Source organism: Molossus molossus, unplaced genomic scaffold, assembly GCF_014108415.1.
Source record: "Molossus molossus isolate mMolMol1 unplaced genomic scaffold, mMolMol1.p scaffold_m16_p_16, whole genome shotgun sequence".
Taxonomy (NCBI): domain Eukaryota; kingdom Metazoa; phylum Chordata; class Mammalia; order Chiroptera; family Molossidae; genus Molossus; species Molossus molossus.
The window spans coordinates 68,723,788-68,744,268 of record NW_023425351.1 but is presented as its reverse complement, the minus strand read 5'-3'; the positions used below and the strand labels follow the sequence as shown (position 1 = coordinate 68,744,268).

General features: G+C 52.1%; 1 protein-coding gene across 1 annotated transcript in view; it reads right to left on the bottom strand.

Moving 5' to 3' along the window:
• Positions 1 to 5,512: 5,512 nt before the first annotated feature.
• The window catches only part of PHF20L1 (PHD finger protein 20 like 1), a 67,120-nt gene continuing 52,151 nt past the window's right edge, over positions 5,513 to 20,481 (bottom strand). The window contains exons 15-21 of the mRNA XM_036264497.1: positions 20,159 to 20,323; positions 17,567 to 17,748; positions 16,557 to 16,656; positions 12,683 to 12,878; positions 11,071 to 11,434; positions 9,015 to 9,177; positions 5,513 to 7,135 (exon numbers count right to left, since the gene is read on the bottom strand). Coding sequence (XP_036120390.1) covers positions 6,993 to 7,135; positions 9,015 to 9,177; positions 11,071 to 11,434; positions 12,683 to 12,878; positions 16,557 to 16,656; positions 17,567 to 17,748; positions 20,159 to 20,323 — 1,313 coding nt within the window. The 3' untranslated portion in view covers positions 5,513 to 6,992. The remainder of the gene's footprint in view (positions 7,136 to 9,014; positions 9,178 to 11,070; positions 11,435 to 12,682; positions 12,879 to 16,556; positions 16,657 to 17,566; positions 17,749 to 20,158; positions 20,324 to 20,481) is intronic.

Genomic DNA, 20,481 nt, shown 5'->3' with positions numbered 1-20,481 from the left:
TGTCCCGGGCCCTTCTGGTGACGAAGGGATCGAGCACTCCGGCCCCAGGGCTGGGCCAGGCGGCTTTATGGAGCTGCTAGGTCACACCCCTTCCACGGGCACTCGGGAAAGCAGCCCGCCCTGTTTTCTCTGCTGGTCACAAGGGCTCCCCTACCTGCGTCTGCTCCCTGAGGACACTCGTGTGGCCAGTGGGCAGGAAAGTCTTGCTGAGGATATGGGGGAGCAGAATTGGGTTGGGGGAGCAGAACTGAGCTGGGGACTGGCTTCAAAATTCATCTGGATGCAGCAAAGCCCAAGCTCTGTGGCCTTGTGGGCAACAGGCTCAGGCCCTAAGAGAAAGACAATCCCTCCTCCTCCCTCCCTCCTTCCTCCCTCCTTCCTCTCTCCTTTCTCCCTCCCTCCTGTCTTCTGTCCTCCTACCAATATTTACTTAGCGCCCAGCAGTAGCAAACACTGTGCTGGGCAATGAGGGATGGCAGAGAACAGAACAGGCAAAATCAGTCCTATAGAATGTAGGAATTTAGTGAGGGAAGCCACACACACACATTCGTGTTCACATTGACCCTCCTCGCCCCTCTGTTCCGTCTCCAGACCTCACCAGCCTGCAGGGAACAGGGACTGTCTTCGCACAAAGCTGTAGTCTGCATGCCAAGCCAGCTCCTGGCTTCTCTCCTGTCCCTGCATGGTGAGGTCACCTCGTCCCCCTGAGCCCCAGACCCCTCTTGAGGAAACAGAAATAAACGGGGAATATAACGTGTACCTATTTGCAAGGGGGGCTGTGAGGGAATACAAGAGACACTGACGAGTCTGTGCCCAGGAAATGGTGGTTGTTACTATTGGTTTTCTCCTTTGCAAATGACATGGTGCCAGGGACAGACAGGTGCACAGAAGAACCCAGCAGGGTGAGGGGCAGGGGACAGGTCAGGATGGCAGGGGGTGGGTGGGCAAAGAGGATCTCACTGAGAATGTGGCACTTGAGTGGAGATGCAGGGCGAGCAAGATGCTGGAGAGACATGGTTCAAGGGAGAGTGATGGGCAGGAGGACACTGGGAGGTGGAGCACGCTCTGCCTGGGGAGGAAATGACGGAAACAGACCTCAGAACGGTGCCTGGTATATGTGACAGGGTCGCTATGGCTATCGCAAGAGTTAACATCAGGAAAGTGCTCAAAACAGTACTTGGATATAAGTACTCAGTGTTGGTTACTATCTCATTTTTGTGTTTGTGATACAAACTACAGAAAGTAAAGCTCAACAGTTACTCTGACAGGGTACAGGGTTAAAACAAGGTGAGATACCCTGCTCTGCATATGCCTCCTGTGGAATCACTCCAGCCCACAGCTCCAACATCTCCAGGTCCAGCTCTAGCTCCAGCTCCAGCACCAGCCCCAGCTCCAGCACCAGCCCCACCCCCAGCACCAGCTCCAGCACCAGCTCCAGCTCCAGCTCCAGCCCCAGCACCAGCCCCAGCACCAGCTCCAGCACCAGCTCCAGCACCAGCCCCAGCCCCAGCCCCAGCCCCAGCTCCAGCTCCAGCTCCAGCTCCAGCCCCAGCACCAGCCCCAGCCCCACCCCCTGCACCAGCTCCAGCACCAGCTCCAGCACCAGCTCCAGCACCAGCCCCAGCCCCAGCCCCAGCCCCAGCACCAGCCCCAGCTCCAGCTCCAGCACCAGCACCAGCTCCAGCATCAGCACCCATTCCAGCACCAGCTCCAGCACCAGCACCAGCTCCAGCTCCAGCACCAGCCCCAGCACCAGCACCAGCCCCAGCACCAGCCCCAGCCCCAGCTCCAGCTCCAGCCCCAGCTCCAGCTCCAGCACCAGCACCCATTCCAGCTCCAGCACCCATTCCAGCTCCAGGCTCCAGGCTCCAGCATCCATTCCAGCTCCAGCACCAGCACCAGCACCAGCTCCAGCTCCAGCACCCATTCCAGCTCCAGGCTCCAGGCTCCAGCATCCATTCCAGCACCAGCACCAGCACCAGCTCCAGCTCCAGCACCCATTCCAGCTCCAGGCTCCAGGCTCCAGGCTCCAGCACCCATTCCAGCTCCAGCACCAGCTCCAGGCTCCAGCTCCAGCGTCAGTTCCAGCTCCAGCACCAGCTCTAACACCGGCTCCAGGTCCAGCTCTAGCACCAACATGAGCTCCTCTAACATCAGCTCTAGCTCCAGGCTCCAACTCCAGCACCAGCTCTAGCTCCAGCACCAGATCTCGCACCGGCTCCAGGTCCAGCTCTAGCACCAACATGAGCTCCAGCACCAGCCAGACTTCTCTGTCAGGCTTCTGGTCCACTCTGCGTGGGTGCTCCACACATTTCAAATTCCCTACGTCCCAAATGGAGCTTCCCAACACTTCTAACACTGCCCCTTGGCATGTTGCTGCTGTCTAATAACAAGCCTGAGTGCCATCCTCAACCTCTGCCCTCCTGTCTCATCAGCCTCCAAACCCTACCAACAAGCCCTCGCTCCCGTTCCCTGGGCACGGGCCCCTCCTCCACACTCACTGCCCCCGCTCCTTCGGGCCCCCCAGCTCCAGACTACCGACCAGCAGAGCCTTCTTCCTTGCCTCCCCACTCCCAGCCTGGGCCCCGGAGGCTGCTTCTCCAGCTGCTGGGGATGGAGACACACTCCTGGGGTGTTCTGGAGGAAGCACGGGAAGGCCTTGGCGACCACTTAGCCACGGGGAGCAGGCGTAACTATGACTGAGACTTAGATTTAGGTGATTTGAGAAGATGTGTTGGTAGTTTCTGGTAAAGAAAACCGAGGAGGAGGAACTCCCTTGACCGGGCCGCCTGCTGCCCCAACTGCAGGGACCAAGCGATCGCCCATGCTGTGGAGAGCCAGCAGCAGGTCCCTGCCACGGGAATGTAAGTCACAGCCCACGGCTGCAAGCCCACCCCAAGTGCAGGGACAGCGCGCACAGGGCTGCCCGTGCTGCGTCATCCTCGCTGGCCTGGGCCCTGGGGACAGAGTGGGTCAGCGCCTCCCGCCCCAGCCAGGGCAGCTCCGCTCCACTGGGTCTGGCGCTCTGGGGACACTGGAATTCGCACCCCTGAGATGAAGAGTGCCGTGTGAGCGGACGCCCCCTCAGACCCCCCTGGAGCAGGGTGATGCCCGGCGCCTGTGAAACAGCTCAGCGGGCAGGAACGTCCCTGCAGACGCACACAGCCCCCGGGAGAGGTGCTTCTCTCCACCACGCAGCAGAGCGGTGAGCCGAGGACGCGCCTGGGCACTGCCCCTCGCCCGGCACCTCTCATCATGACTCAGCTCCTCGGTCACTCCAGGTGGCCACGCCCTGGCCTGGCTTCACCAGCCTCCTGCTGCTCGGGCCGCTGGCCTCTGAACCCTCCTTGGCCCCAAACACCACCATGTCGGCTTCTCCCTCACCCCTTCCTGCTCTGAGGCGGGTGTGCTCCGTACGACGTGTCCTTACCGAGCATTGGGGGAGGGGGACTACGGGGAACACAGGGGAGGAAATGGCTTCACATCAGACTTCACATTCTTCACATTCTAAAACCCCATCAGCTGTCCAGCTCCCAGCGGAGTCCCTGGAGGTCACAGGGGAGCCATGAGGAGGCATCCCCCCGCCCAGCACACAGGCCCGGGGGTGGGGGGGGCCTGCAGCCCCACCTGACCGGCAGGTAGCAGGAGCACATCCCTGCCAGGTGTCAGCAGAGGTGCAGCCAGATGTGGGTTCTGTCCCCACCTGGCACCGAGGTGGTGTCCCATGTCGACCACCACCATGGTCAGCTCCACTGAAACAGGAAGTTTAAATGAGATCTAGAATTCCTTAACACCATACCCAACCGGCCAGGTTTGGCCCCAAAACCACTCATCATACCAAGAACCAGGAAAATGTCAACCTGAAGGGTCAGCGAAGTCAGACGGTGGGGAGCTGCACACGCCTGGCTCAGGCCATCCTCTTGCTGGAAGGGACTGTCCCATCCTCACGGACACAAGTCCAGATCCAGCCGTGATGCGTCCACATGACCTGTATGAGTCACGGTGTACTCGCAGGGGGACCGAGAGGTGGGAAGACACCGTCCCTTTTGAGGACCCAGCCACCCAGTGATGCAGCAGCGATGGGGAGACCGAGCTTCAAGCCGCGCGCTTAGGAGAGGCTGTTGGCAGAGAACGAGGTCAGCAGGAGACCCGGCGCCTGGAGGGGACGGGCTGTTCCGGCACGTGGAGTAGGACCGTCCGGAAGTGAGTCTGTAGAAATGAGTCGGGAAAGGGGGCTTTACCTCAAATGATGAGAACAACCTAGTTCCCTAAAGGAGAGAGGGCATGACCCTGAGGTTTGAAAACAGTAACTCGGTAGAGCCACACACCAGGATGAGGAAGCACCATTGTATCTATCAGTAACAGAACGCACTGAATGGCTGCTCCCCACCGTACTCACTCTGCTGTCTGGGCAGCAACGAAGTTACCTTTCAAGAAACAACCCTCTTCTAGTTTGTTGTTCAGTGTATATACACACACTTGTGGTTTTTTAAAGACTAAGTGGGAAGAAAATGAACTCATCTGAAACCTCTCACAACGGACATACACTCTTTTCTTCTCTTTATTGATTTGAGAGAGAGGAAGGGATAGGGAGAGAGAGATAGAAACATCGATGAGAGAGAACATTGATTGGCCGCCTCCTGCACGCCCCCCACTGGGGATCAGGCCCACAACCTGGGCATGTGTCCTGACCACGAATCAAACCAGCGACCTCTGGTGCAGGGTCGACGCTCAACCAGTGAGCCACACTGGCCGGTGGACATACACTGTCTTTAAATAAGGGAAGCTCAGCCCACTAGCTGCTAAAAGGCTTTGACCAATTGTTGATACACTCTGCATTAAATGAGTATGTACATACAAATAAATTTGATACATGTTTACTTTAAAAATCTAAATTAAAAAATTCAGACTTCAACTGATACACACAGAAGCAGAGTGAAATCTTAGCAATCTGTCAGAACTGCAGTTTGCTGCTGCTGACAAAGGCAGTGACCTGAGTTTAAGACACAAGATCAAATGCCCATTAATTCAACCAGGGTCCCCAGGGATCCAGAAGATCAGTGTTACTAGGTACAAAGGGGCTTTTTTGTGTGTGACGAGAACCTAGCATCAAGAATCCTTATTCATAGGTTAAGGAGGCTACTTGCTCCATTTCTGCGAAAAAGAAGATATGAATTCAATGTCTAGAATTTTACCACCATAGGGAAAAGATCAGAGCTATTATTTTTAGGCACAAATGAAAGATACAGTATCACTCTTGAAATGCAGACATCAGCACATGTACCCCACATGTGGGATACAGGCACCCTTTACTTTAATATGCAACTGAAGAGACGACCCCAAGATGTCCCCTCCACTACGCTCCCGGCCCTCAGGTCTCTGGCACCTGTCACACTGGAGAATTGCAAAAGGCAAGAGAATTTCTAATGACTATTTTGCACATTCTTTGAATTATCTTGACATCAAAATATAAGGCCGCAAAAAGCAAGCTGCAATTGTCAGATATGTGGAATAGTTTTAATAAAGTTTTACATACAGTACCTTACATATAGAACAGTGTTTGCAAATTTAAATAATATCTGAATGTACAGTGGCATGAATTCTTATCAAAGATAAATTCAAGTTTCCTGTCTGTCAGTTCTGAATGCATTTATACAGATTGCTAGAACTGACACACAGAACGAGACAAAATATTCAAGTGTTATGTCATCAAACAGCTCCTCTCACCAGTCCTTTTCCCCCTTTTTAAAAGTTTCAAAACCTGTACATACATTTTTAATTTTTAAAAACAGTCTTTAAAAGGTAACATTTCATGTTAACCACCAACTCTTACAGTCTATAGTAATAAAACTAGGTGTGTGTAGATATAAATACGTGTGGGCTATGCACATACGCACGTCGTGTGTTTGTCTCAAACGAGCGTCCCCATGTCCGCCCGCGGCGCCGGGCACACAGCTGAGCACTGCGGACGGAGGATTGGGCTTGGACTCCAGCAAGAGCTGACACAGCAACTTAGTTGCCTTTGGTTTCAGAAATGTGTCCACTTGTGATCCAAGCTACAAGTTCTGAGTGCATGTATTGTCTAAAAATAAAATGCATCTTCGGAAATGAAGCGTTTCCAGTATTCCACTACCAGCAGTTAAAAACACGCGGCCACAGACGGCCGTGCCCGCTGTCCCTCATCGTCCCAGCTCGGGGTCTGCTGCCGCTGTCCTGAAGGCAAACACCAGCACGCGCAGGTCCCACGTGCACGGACGCGGCATGCTGCAGTCACCATCTATCACATGGAACATGCGACACACGTGTCTGAAGGACCGATGGCATATGTACGATGGGAACTCCCACGGTACCTGAGGTTCTTTCCGGCCGCATCGTCCTCATTTGGCACTGACCTTCTGCAACCCATTTGTTGTCAATGAGCTTAATGCCCGCAATAAATTCCAATCATTTGGTGGTGTTTTTAGAACACATCAGAGTGGAGTAAGATTCCACAGCTGCTCCCCCCAGAAGTGAGAATGCCACTGTCAGTTTCCAGTGCACATTCGTCACCTAAGAAACAGCTCACAGCCCTATGAGTTCAAACCCTTGACCTCCACGCAGCTGATCGACTGCAGGGGACAGTCCTTAGGGCGCCTTACAGGATGTAGGTTTCCTCTACTATTTTGGTTTTGGCCAAATGCTGGTTTATAAACGAGGGTCTTCTTACTAAAACAATATAAATACAGCATATTTCTCTCAACCATCCTGCCAGTTCAGCTCCCTCAGCACAGATTGTGCTCTGCTGTCACTGATCCTTGGATCGAACACACTACCATTCGCAGCTGGCCGTAAATGTCTTCATGGTAGCTTCCTTGATCGCTGTTCTTCGTTTCCTTTATAAGGTGCCATCCTCCTGACGTCACAAATCAACACACGACCAGACAGCACTCCGCTCTGCGATGCCCGCCCGGCAGTATCGTGGTGTGAGAACCTTCCGCACGTGCTCGCTGCTGTCATACCGAGCACAGGGTCGCGATCTGCTGCACTTTGCCCATGTCCATTAGAAGCTGCTTGACGTGGCGTCTGAGCTGGGGCAGTCTCGTGAGAGGGTCCGGTGGCTCCAGCTCCCCTGTGAAGTCCAGCCAGCTTTCCAGAACTGAGAGAGAGAACAAACAATGTGAATGGAACGGAACAGTCACAAGCAGCATGACCTGAAGGGTGGCAAGGAGACGGAGACGGACCCGCTCCCTTCTCTCGAGGGCGACACGCACAGCCACGCACAGCAGCTGCACGTCTGTCCCACAGGCCCCAGGCCCTCCTGGAACCTGAGGCCGCTGTCATTCCAGACAGTCCTCCCCTCCCTGTATCTACACTAACCTCACGCTGAGGCCTCCGTTCACCCTCTTCTGGAACAGGAAACGGTGCCCTGTGCTCGCTGCCTCCTCATCGAGGCTTCAACTGTCCCCATTTCACTTTAAAGGAAACTTAGCTACTCTAACCATTTTTATTTTACATCCATAAGTTCATTTTTAACAAAGGAAAGGAGGTGGCAATTTCCCAGTGTCCTTTTTCAATATTTCATTACTTTTCTAAAAATATTCAAGCATATTAGAAGTCTAGGCAGAATGCAATTAATTTGCACTCTACAATTTTTATTAATAATAATAGGGGAGCCCTGGCCAGTTTGGCTCAGCGGTTAGAGCGTTGGCCTGCGGTCCGGAGAGGCCCGGGTTCGGTTCCCGCTAAGGGCACGTACTTCGGTTGCAGTTTGTCCCCGGCCCTGGTTGGTCGTGCGGGTGGCAGCCACTCGATGTGTCCCTTCACATCGATGTTTCTCTCTCTCTCTCCCTTCCTCTCTCCCTCCCACTCTATCTGTACAAAAAATGGAAAAATATCCTCAGGTGAGGATAAAAAAAAAAAAAAAAAAAAAAAAAAAAAAAAAAAAAAAATAATAATAGGGGATAGTGTCACACTGAACTTCTCTCTTTACAAATTAAATCATTAAACTAACTCTATGGTTAACGTATAACCAAGTGGAAGATGCTTCTGAACCGAGTCCCCACGTCCTCTTGCCCAGGGAACGGAGCGGTGGAGTGACTCAGGCAGAGGGAAGGCACATCCTTCTGCAGATCAACGAGAGGAGGGGACGCAACCCTGAGACTAGGGGAGGATCAGGAGTCAAAGCACAGGGAAAACACTGGCTTAGGAACCGGGTGATCTCAGTGACTCTCCTTTCTCAACTACAACGTGGGGCTACTGTCCTGGCCGGTTTGGCTCAGCGGTTAGAGTGTCAGCCTGGGGACCAATGAGTCGCGGGTCCGGTTCCAGTCAAGGGCACGGACCTCGGCTGCAGCTCGTCCCCGGCAGTTCGTGCAGGAGGCAACCAGTCCATGTCGTGCTCTCACATCGATGTTTCTCTCTGTCTCTCTCTCTCTCTCTCACTCACTCCCGCTCTATCTGATGATAAATACAAAAATATCCTCAGGTGAGGAATAAAAAGAAAGTGGGGTTACTATCTTTCCTGTCTACTCCTCAGGGCTCCTGTGTGATCAAGTGGAAAATATATTTGTATGCAAACTTGAAGTTGACCTACTAAACCTTGCAGGAGTTTTCTGTTGTCGTCCATTTCCTAACAGATGTGACCAGTGTGAAAACAAAACTTCAGAACATTTTCCCCCGTATCTCAAATATGCTTCAAGTGCTTATGCAGACATCCGAAGAAAACACAGTAAAACGAATAAATACCCCATATGTGCTCCACAGTGAGCCTGGCAGATGGGCAATATTTCATAAATACCCACCTTAAAAACGACAAAAACCAGTCCCCGGTCTCGCTGAGGCCGGCCTGCCGGCTTCCGGCACTGGGAAGGGCGGGGCACCCGGCAGGAGGGTGGGGCACCCAGCAGGAGGGCGGGGCACCCAGCAGGCGGGCGAGCAGCTGCAGTTTCCAGCCCACAACTTAAGTCTCGCACAGTCTTCATAACAATACACACACCCCTCCCACTGCGGTAACTGCATCCCAGCTCTCCAATTACCATCCACTTCCTTCTCGATGAGGTCCATCCTGCTGGAGACCTCGTTCTGCACGTTCTCGATGTGCGTCAGGAGGTTCAGCTGCCACTGCAGGTGTGCGTCGCCGGGGTCTTCGGTGCCCTTTCTGTCATTACAGACAAACACCGGGCTCTTTTCAGCTGCATTCTTCTCCAAGAAACCATTGGAAAAAATAAAGAGTCGGATGTAATGTATTGTCATAAAGAAAAAGATACATTAAAACACCTCATCAGCTGCAAAGATCAGTGACATCCAATCAAACTCCTAGGACGTTTTTATTTATTTATTTCTTTGTTTTTATTAATTTTTTAGGGAGAAAGGAAGGGAGAAAGAGCTAGAAACATCAATGTGAGAGAGAAACACCAATGGGTCGCCTCCAGCATGCGCCCCCCATGGGGAATTAAGCCGGCAACCCAGCATGTGCCCTGACCGGGAATCGAACCGGGACCTCTCAGTCCACGGGAAGACTCAGTCCCCTGGGCCACACGCACCAGGCATCCCAGGATGTTTGTAAAGGAACTACAGCCCATAATCAAAGTCCATCTGATGGTTCTTAAGGGTGGACCTCTCCCCTCCGTCCCTCCACAACGCCCAGCAGCAAAGTGCCACAGCGTCAAGGCATTGACTAAAACATGCTAGATAAATGAAGTCACTAATGCTATTCTACAATTAGAATGCCCAGCTAACTTAGACTGACCCCTCCTTAATCCATCGAAACTGGTAACAGAAGTAAATGGCGGCAAAAAAGCAAGATGGAGCCCTGGCCAGTCTGGCTCAGCAGCTGGAGCGTCGGCCTGTGGACCACAGTCCCAGGTCCAGTTCCTGCTAGGGGCACATACCAAAAACAAGAAAAAGCAATGATGGAAAAACCAAGGAGGCTGACAAAGACCAACATAAAGACCAGTTAATGGAGACAGTGAAATCAATGAGGCAAGAGAAAGATATAAATCTTTAAAAATTTTAAAGGTATAGTCTGAGGAGGGTGTCAATGGGAGAAAAAGAAGAAACATCTATAACAAAAATAAATTAATTAATAAAATGAGCCCTAGCCAGTTTTGCTCAGTGGTTAGAGAGTCAGCCCACGGACCAATGAGTCGCGGGTTCGATTCCAGTCAAGGGCCTGGATACCTCGGTTGCGGTTTGTCCCGGCCCTGGTCAGGGTCATGCAGGTGGCAACCAATCCATGTGTCTCTCTCACATTGATGTTTCTCTCCTCCTCTCCCTCCTACTCGAACTGAAAATAAATGGGAAAATATCCTCAAGTGAAGAATAAAAATAAATAAAGAAATAAACTTTTAAAAAACTTGGCCGGTGCAAACCGCTCAGTGCACACGGCACGTCTGAGCTCAGGAAGAACCCGTTTCATAAAAGGGACATTAACTTGACAACATCATTTCCACAAGTTTTATGAAATACAAGCTTCCCAAATTCAGTCAAATATTTAGTTATAGTGATTACTTGATAAAGGAAGACAAAGACCTAATTTTAAAGTGGCATTACCAACTGAAATTCAGTTTCTAGAAAATGAAGACACAACGTGTCTAAGACAATCCCAGTAAAAAAAAAATAAGTTCACAGATATTCCCGGTACACAGAGCTCTCAGAATTCCACTTACTGCATAATGGAACTGACAAATATGCTAATGTTTTTAAAGGAGGATTCAAGCACCACCTTTTATCTGAAACACATAAAAATGATAAATCGTATGAAATTATATGCACACCCACGTGCACGCTGGTGTTCTCACACACACTCTCCTTTGGAATAACGGCGGTTATTTTGTGGCTATCGAGGTGTGCTTATACAATTGAAACTTCTATTGGGGCATAGTTCACTGAAATACAACAATTCTAAGTTAGGGGATAATTAAATGTCCAAATGGCTAGCGTTTTCTTGTAAAGAAAGAAAAAATGTCTTTACCCTAACAAGGTACTTGTGAACTGGGAAATGGAAGTAAAATCTGGGAACTCAGTATGGTTCTTCTTTTCCTCTGCTGATCTATCACATTTCCTGAGCAAAGGCACAGGAACTAGTCGTACCTTTGCAGGCATCCCATCCTCTTTCACCGAGTACTGGCCACCGCTCTTCTCTCTCCTGTGGAACTCGTGTTCTTCTTCAAAACTACTACCATCATCATCTGAGCTCCCGGGGTCTGCAAGAGCTTTGCAATCTTGTCCAAAACTCTGCGGCTTCTGGTAGCTGTGCTCACTTGTGATATAGGTTCCTTCCATCTTTAGGGGCACACGTGGGGGTTCCTTATGGTTCTGCACGTGGTATTTCCTGTCCTCAAGGTTACCCGTGTCTTGCGCCGCTGTTTTCCTCTCTGCCCCAGCAATGACTTGCTCTTGGTCTTTTCGCTTCCCAGAACAGGCCCAGAGATGAAGGTCAGGATGGTGCTTATTCCTTAAAGCAAAGTGGGAGAAATAGCAATTCAAAAAGAAACTTAATAGCATAAGTTTCAGAGTGTAAAAGTATGCAGTTACCCTTGGTTATGCCTGCCTTTTGTATGCTGAGTGTGCCTGACCAGGCCGACTGCCCCCAGCTGTCCAGGGAGGCCCCTGCTGGCCCTGAGGGGTTAGGAGGGGCTAAGGACTCGAGACTAAAACAAAGATATTCTTTAGGTTATCTTGCCCCCAAATTCCACCCAAAATGTGAATTCCCATAATTTTATAGAAACAGTACTCATGGGTTAAAAGCAATAATAATTAAATTTGTTGATATTTCTCATCATTTGATACATGCATTTCTTTTACAACTGAATTTTTACTATATTTTTAATTGTATGACATGAAAAACTTTCATGTGAGCATATTTTAAAATCTTTATTCAATCAAAAAGTGATACCTGCTCATGACAAAAAAAGTCAGACTACAACTCGTACGAAGCAGACATGCCCAGCTATGGCAATGCCACGTGCCGGGGTGGCACCCACACGTTGTGTCTACACAGAACTCTTCTGAAAGGGGCAGGCACACACCTTTCATCTTCCACGAGTGGAGCGCACACCATCTGCGTTCCTCACGGTCACGTCTGGACGTCAGCACACAGATTTCCTGATTTTCAGTCTAGCGGCCACGCAGTGTTAACGTACCACAGCTGCCCCTCCAGCCAACCCCGACAGACCGTACCTCTGCACACAGGTGGGCACGTCAGTCAGACTCTCTGGGGATGTGGACTGCTGATGCTGTATGCACACTTGTATTTGACAGGGACTGCCCAAGAGAGTCTGCTGAGGCGGCGAAGGGGGCTTCTATGGGACAGTGTCTGGGCCGACTAACACGCACTTGGTGCACAGCAGAGGGGGGATGAGTGATCCGCCAGCAGCCGTCCAAGTCACTCCCTGAACTGAAACTACACCGCTGACTCATCCGACGGGATCCCGAAGGCCGTCGGGCAGGGCTCACGGCAGCAGTGCGCTCTGTGTGCGTGTGAGCAGAGCAGGGACTGACGCTGGTCTCAGGCTGCTCCTACCTTAGCCACGCTCACACTCCTCGGTCACTGTCGTCCAAAAGTCACTCAGCTTTCCTTTTGTAAGTTAAAACTCATTCAAATAACTATTCTGCCTTCCAAACTGCTCCCCTGATTTTCAAAGACCAGGCGAGCCGCGTGCAGCACCACCTCCCGCAGAGCGGCCCGGCCGGCCCTACTTACTTGAGGATGCCGATCTTCAGCTGCAGGCCGTGCAGGACTTCCGTGACTCCGTACACGTCGGCAAGAAGGTGGTGTGTGGACACTATCTTTTTGGCATTAAGATGAGAATAGTTTTCTTTTACAAACGATAACCCGCACATTCTCCCGTTATTCAACCAGTCCTTGTCATAACGGTACTTTGCACTCCACCTCTGACCTGTAGAGGAAGTGGTGTCAGTCACAAAGGAGCCCTACAGGCTCCCTTTCAGCCGCCACCCTCTAGCACCCCTTCTGGAAGCAAGGCGAGCCCGGTGAGAGAACAGACCAGCCAGCAGCGCCCGGAGCAGCTGCACTGGGAGAGCCTCCTGCCCACGAAGGACAGGCTCCGTGAAGGAGCAGCTGCACTGGGAGAGCCTCCTGCCCGCGAAGGACAGGCTCCGTGAAGGAGCAGCTGCACTGGGAGAGCCTCCTGCCTGCGAAGGACAGGCTCCGTGAAGGAGCAGCTGCACTGGGAGAGCCTCCTGCCCGCGAAGGACAGGCTCCGTGAAGGAGCAGCTGCACTGGGAGAGCCTCCTGCCTGCGAAGGACAGGCTCCGTGAAGGAGCAGCTGCACTGGGAGAGCCTCCTGCCCACGAAGGACAGGCTCCGTGAAAAAGCAGCTGCACTGGGAGAGCCTCCTGCCCGCGAAGGACAGGCTCCGTGAAGGAGCAGCTGCACTGGGAGAGCCTCCTGCCCGCGAAGGACAGGCTCCGTGAAGGAGCAGCTGCACTGGGAGAGCCTCCTGCCCGGGAAGGACAGGCTGCGTGAAGGAGCAGCTGCACTGGGAGAGCCTCCTGCCCGCGAAGGACAGGCTCCGTGAAGGAGCAGCTGCACTGGGAGAGCCTCCTGCCCGCGAAGGACAGGCTCCGTGAAGGAGCAGCTGCACTGGGAGAGCCTCCTGCCCGGGAAGGACAGGCTGCGTGAAGGAGCAGCTGCACTGGGAGAGCCTCCTGCCCGCGAAGGACAGGCTCCGTGAAGGAGCAGCTGCACTGGGAGAGCCTCCTGCCCGGGAAGGACAGGATCCGTGAAGGAGCAGCTGCACTGGGAGAGCCTCCTGCCCGGGAAGGACAGGCTCCGTGAAGGAGCAGCTGCACTGGGAGGACCTCCTGCCCGCGAAGGACAGGCTCCGTGAAGGAGCAGCTGCACTGGGAGAGCCTCCTGCCCGGGAAGGACAGGCTGCGTGAAGGAGCAGCTGCACTGGGAGGACCTCCTGCCCGCGAAGGACAGGCTCCGTGAAGGAGCAGCTGCACTGGGAGAGCATCCTGCCCGGGAAGGACAGGCTCCGTGAAGGAGCAGCTGCACTGGGAGAGCCTCCTGCCCGCGAAGGACAGGCTCCGTGAAGGAGCAGCTGCACTGGGAGGACCTCCTGCCCGGGAAGGACAGGCTCCGTGAAGGAGCAGCTGCACTGGGAGGATTTCCTGCCCGGGAAGGACAGGCTCCGTGAAGGAGCAGCTGCACTGGGAGAGCCTCCTGCCCGGGAAGGACAGGCTCCGTGAAGGAGCAGCTGCACTGGGAGAGCCTCCTGCCCGGGAAGGACAGGCTCCGTGAAGGAGCAGCTGCACTGGGAGGACCTCCTGCCCGCGAAGGACAGGCTCCGTGAAGGAGCAGCTGCACTGGGAGGACCTCCTGCCCGCGAAGGACAGGCTGCGTGAAGGAGCAGCTGCACTGGGAGAGCCTCCTGCCCGCGAAGGACAGGCTCCGTGAAGGAGCAGCTGCACTGGGAGGACCTCCTGCCCGCGAAGGACAGGCTGCGTGAAGGAGCAGCTGCACTGGGAGAGCCTCCTGCCCGGGAAGGACAGGCTCCGTGAAGGAGCAGCTGCACTGGGAGAGCCTCCTGCCCGCGAAGGACAGGCTCCGTGAAGGAGCAGCTGCACTGGGAGAGCCTCCTGCCCGCGAAGGACAGGCTCCGTGAAGGAGCAGCTGCACTGGGAGAGCCTCCTGCCCGCGAAGGACAGGCTCCGTGAAGGAGCAGCTGCACTGGGAGGACCTCCTGCCCGCGAAGGACAGGCTCCGTGAAGGAGCAGCTGCACTGGGAGGACCTCCTGCCCGCGAAGGACAGGCTCCGTGAAGGAGCAGCTGCACTGGGAGAGCCTCCTGCCCGCGAAGGACAGGCTCCGTGAAGGAGCAGCTGCACTGGGAGAGCCTCCTGCCCGCGAAGGACAGGCTCCTTGAAGGAGCAGCTGCACTGGGAGGACCTCCTGCCCGCGAAGGACAGGCTCCGTGAAGGAGCAGCTGCACTGGGAGAGCCTCCTGCCCGCGAAGGACAGGCTCCTTGAAGGAGCAGCTGCACTGGGAGGACCTCCTGCCTGCGAAGGACAGGCTCCGTGAAGGAGCAGCTGCACTGGGAGAGCCTCCTGCCCGCGAAGGACAGGCTCCGTGAAGGAGCAGCTGCACTGGGAGGACCTCCTGCCCAGGAAGGACAGGCTCCGTGAAGGAGCAGCTGCACTGGGAGGACCTCCTGCCCGCGAAGGACAGGCTCCGTGAAGGAACAGCTGCACTGGGAGAGCCTCCTGCCCGCGAAGGACAGGCTCCGTGAAGGAGCAGCTGCACTGGGAGGATTTCCTGCCCGGGAAGGACAGGCTCCGCGAAGGAGTGTCGGCACCGATGACTCCTGCGAGGGGAGCCTGGAGTGTACTGCTTTCCGTTCTGTCATTTTTCCTCTAAAAGGGCTTACAGGGCTCAGTGGTTGGGCGTTGACCCATGCACCAAGAGGTCACCGGTTCGATTCCCAGTCAGGACACATGCCCAGGTTAGGGCTCAATCCCCAGTGGGGGGCACGCAGGAGGCGGCCAATCAATGTTCTCTCATCGATGTTTCTATCTCTCTCTCCCCATCCCTTCCCCTCTCTAAACTCAATAAAGAAAAAAAAAATTTTAAACGGCTTGAAGGGTTGGACAGAAACTAGACAGGGACACATGCTTCTCTAACCTTTGTGGTGACGTGGATAAAACAGAGTTCTAGATATGTGACTAGGGACCCTTCCCATGTCTGAGATCTGGCAGAACCCATGTGACGTGCATCTTTGATTCTGCAGTAATTACCTCCTACTATGATTGGCTATGGCTCTGCGCCCCTACTACACTGTGAGACAGTGGAAGGTGTCATCAGAATCAATCATCTTACCTCTTCCCAGTGTTTAACAAACAGAAGGCACCCAGTAAATGCTGCTGAACGAATGGACAAACATCTACCTTCATATCCTCCTGCTTTTTAATGTTACTTCATTTGTTTATAGACACGAGAACAAGTCATCAGCCTCTCATATGAAATATCTAGTTTTCTCTGCCTCCGAAGCTGAAAGCACACACGGTGCACGGAGCGGGGTCCAGAGCGCTGTCGGAGGGTGGAGAGCAACGAGCAGCACTCCGAAGCAGCGGGCTCTCACTGGGCTCTGCCACGTCCACCACTACCCTCTGCACAAGACATCTGACCTGCTGTGCCCTTGCGGCCTCCGCAGTGAAGTAAAGAACCGAATGTGACAATCTGAGATGCCAACTGTGATGAAATTCGTTGGATATACCGCACTACTGGAACTCGACAGAACTGTCAGAAGTGTAGGTTCGGAACAGGGTTCCATTGAAATAGCCATGCCTAAACCTACTTAGAAATCAGTACATGGGAGTGTACTAAGGGGCTAATTCCTCTCCAGGAAAAAGCCTTAACTCTGTCCTTCCAGTAAGGAACGAACGATGGCGATGAATTTTCGGTAACGTTTCTGCCCCGGTCATTAATATGAAAACTATTTGGAAAGTTCACCACGGAGGCGGTCTAGCCGGCAGGGACAGAGCAGCGCCACACCGCTGACGCCTGCGGACAGCAGCAGGAGCCCAGGCGGGCGCGCGGCGGGGAGTCTTACCCGGAGGGTCTCGGCAGACGTAGCAGGTGTACTGCTCCGGGACGCTCTCCTCCAGCAGCCCCAGGCACACGCTGTGCTGCCAGCACAGGCACTCGTCACACTGCGGAGACAGAGGAGCCCGTCACCGCTGACCCCGCAGGCCCTTCCTCGGTCTCGCTCCCCAGCAAGAGCAAGTGAGGGCGGAAGGCAAACTTTATTTTTGAAACAGTCAACTATTTCAGGAACTTCCTCTTGTTGCTCCCATTAAGATGTGCTTTGATAAATTACTTGATTCATCAAGTCATAAAACGAGTTCTCTCATCTATTTCCCACTGATTTTTGGCAACTGTATGTTTTAAACTCTTAAAAAATAGCTTAAGTGCATAAAAGAAGCTTTTAAAAGCAAGTTTGTATCTGTGCCCATAACAACACTCTCTTCAAGTATTACCTGTAAACTTGTAAATTTCCCTTATTTGAGAAAACTACCGAAAAGGGGGAGGGGCAAGGAGATTACTATTTTTTCATTCCTATAACTAACATCTCTAAATCTTCCGAATGTCATCACAAAATATGTGCTAGGCTTCCCTGTTCCCTTCAAGACCCTCTCGAGGGAGGGGCTGTGTGTAACGGCTGCCTTCGCAATGAGGCTCCCCTGACCCGGGCACGGCGGGAACGGCTGCCGCAGGTGCCCGCTGAAGGGAGACCACGAGCACATTACTGCGCCCACAGCGTCCAGACCAGTGACGGAGGGCCATGGTCCACACGTCAGTGTGACGCTTACCCATCTTCTTAACAGCTCCTGAAATGAATTTCAGCTTGAAGGCCTCGAACGGCACACCCGAGCAAAGGGAGCGTGCTCGTCCAGTAAGAAGCCTACTTCTCTGAGGAAGAGATGCCCGTCATCACCACGGGCAGTAAGCCTCGGTTAGAGACCTGCACTGCCACAGGCCAGTGAGCAGGGAGCACAGAGCGCAGCGCACCTGCTGAGCACCTGAGGGCCCGACCTCTGCACTGCAGGGAAGGCAGCCTACCTGGATCATGAAGCCGTTCTCCTCATCCATTTCACAAATGCATCGCACAATTTCATTAAGAGCATCATCTTCATCCTGAGATTCCTCAAAATTGGTAGAGTCGAAGTCCTGATTGTATTCATCCCCACTCAGAAGCAAACTCTCTGTTGAAGAGTCATCCAGGAATTCCACATCTGTCAAGTCTAGAATATACATAAAGTACACTTGGCATACTTTTCTATTTTATGGGAAGTGACTATAAGCTATCACATATTTAGCAACTGAGGGCAAATAAATGGGAATAGATGATCCCTGGACAAAGAAACAAATGGTTTTTAAAATCTGGGTAATCATGATGGCTTTACATCTTAATGTAAACACTGTTACAGGTAACTCAGAAAGTATCCCCTAGTCTTGGAGTTCAGAGGTTACAGCTAGGGTTGATATTAATAATTTAAATCTGTATAGGCTGCCAAGTGCTTTCCCAAACGCTCCCCTCCTGGTCCTCCTGGTAAAGAGAACAGGCTTCCTTACCTGTACCAGCGCGCCTGTGAGAGGCAGAGGCTTGCCAGGGTCTAGCATCAATATTCTCAATGTACTAGCGGCTACCGCTGCACTTAATATGCACTAGGTACGATGCTAAGCACTGTAGATGGAAGCTAAGTAACCGCGCAGGTAATGCAGACAGCGAGGGACAAAGGCCACTGCACACCAGGCCTGCCGACTCTAAAGCCTGTGAGCCCGACGGCTTCACCAGCATGCCTTATACCGGGATCATGAGTTCCCTTAGGAATTTTAAAATTCCATTTTGATAAAAATTTTTTAGAATATTAGTAATTATATTCTAGAAATTAGGTTACATGGAGGACCACCACATACAACTTGATTTAAATTCCAGGTTTCAGGTTTGTATTTATAAATGGGAAAGGGGGGGGGGGGGGCTCTGACTTTTTCCTAATCCTCCTTCTTTCAATTTTTTTAAATTGAAACTCTCAAAAGTGCTGTGTGGTTATTTTAGGGTAAAGGAAGGAACATGCTTTTCTCTATATTAAGCAGGAGAGGAGGTAGTTTGGAAGACAGCAGGTAGTAACTGTGCAAAAGACAACATACCCTGGTCGCTACCCTGTGGGGCGCACGAGAGAGACAGGGAGTGAGCTCTCGGGGCTCCACGTAAGACAACCCGGCCCTTCCTCTTCACGCTGACTCCAGGCCCTATGCTGCTGGAGTTCTAGTCTCAAGTCACTACTGTCAGTGTCTAGAGCTGGGAGTCGCTGCTGTCACGGCTGAGAGCACGATGGTAAGAGTCCCAGCGCCCTCCCCTGCAGGACTCACAGCCCGAGCCCGGCTCCAGGCTGCTTTCGCCTCCTCACCGGCCTCCGCCCACAAGGCTGCCTAGGGCCTGACTGTGCTCGTCACTGCTCTGACCACATTCTTTTTTTTTTTAATATTTTTTCTTTATTGAGAGAGGAAGGGAGAGAGAGAGATAGAAACATCGATGAGAGAGAACATCAACTGGCCGCCTCTTGCATGCTCCTCACAGGGGATCAGGCCTACAACCTGGGCATGTGTCCTGACCGGGAATCGAACTGGCGACCTCTTGGTGCAGGGTCGACACTCAACCACCGAGCCACACCCGGTGGGCCTCTGACCAGCATCTTACACCTTTGGCTACAAATGTATCTATACGCAAGAATTCAAAGTACTGCCTGGCCCGTGTGTCTCAGTGGATTGAGTGTAATCTCATGGACTGAGAGGTCCCAGTTCTATTCCTGGTCAGGGCACATGTCCAGATTACAGGCTTGATCCCCAGTAGGGGGCGTGCAGGAAGCAGCCAACTGATGTTTCTCTCTCACATCAATGTTTCTGTCTCTCCCTTCCTCTCTCTCTAAAATAAAAAATCGGCAAAAACATTTCTAAAAAAATAATAATAATAATTCAAAGTCCAGCCCTAGCCAGTGTGGTTCAGTTGTTTTGAGTGTTGTCCCGTACACCAAAAGGTGTTGGGTTCGATTCCCAGTCAGGGCCCATGCCCAGGTTGCAGATTCAATCCACATTCAGGGTGCATGTGGGAGGCAGTGGATAGATGTTTCTCTCTCACATCAATGTTTCTCTCTCTCTCCCTTCCTCTCTAAAATTGATTTTCTTTTTTTAAATCAAAGTCCATTTTTAAGACTAAGATAAATGCTTGGAGAAAAAGCATTATCTTTGGAGTTAAGATAGACCTTGGTTTGAGTTTTAATTATATTAGCCCCAAAAGTTACTTAACATACAAACTCTACTTGTTAATCTCTGCAGTGTGGATAAGAATATTTACTTTATAAACTGGTAGTGAAGAATATGAAAATATATGTAAAAACACCTAAGGAAAACCAGAATGTGGTAGAAACTAAGAGTTTCTTCCTACCATCTGTCCTATAACTAAGTATATAAAGCCAAATTTACTTTATATAAAGAGTAGCTCAAAGTTCTAATGTTGACATTTCCATATTATAGAGTAACTTTTCAAATTGTGTGCCCTGTACCCAGACAAGCCCTCCATAAAGTACGTTTTATCCTCAGTTCTATACTTAAGAATCGTAAGACTTGGTTTAAGCATTACACAGTTACACATACTTTCACCGCTGAGATCAACAGACAGAATTGCCCTTGGGTACTGATATGTTGTATTTTTCTCCATAAACATGCTTCGCAGAGCCAGAGAAGAACCCGAAGATCGAGTTAGTGGAGAACAGCACCTTTCCAAAAATTCTAGGGAACTGTCTTCATAGTCTGAATAGTCTGCAATATAAGACACATAAAGAAATATCAGTAGTGTCAGGTAATCAAGAAGAGCCACTGTAAAGATAAGGAGACGGCCACGTGTCAGGACACAGAACACTCATGCCACCGCTCCCTCCCGTGATGGACTGGGTCTGGCAGGGACACCTGGAATACTG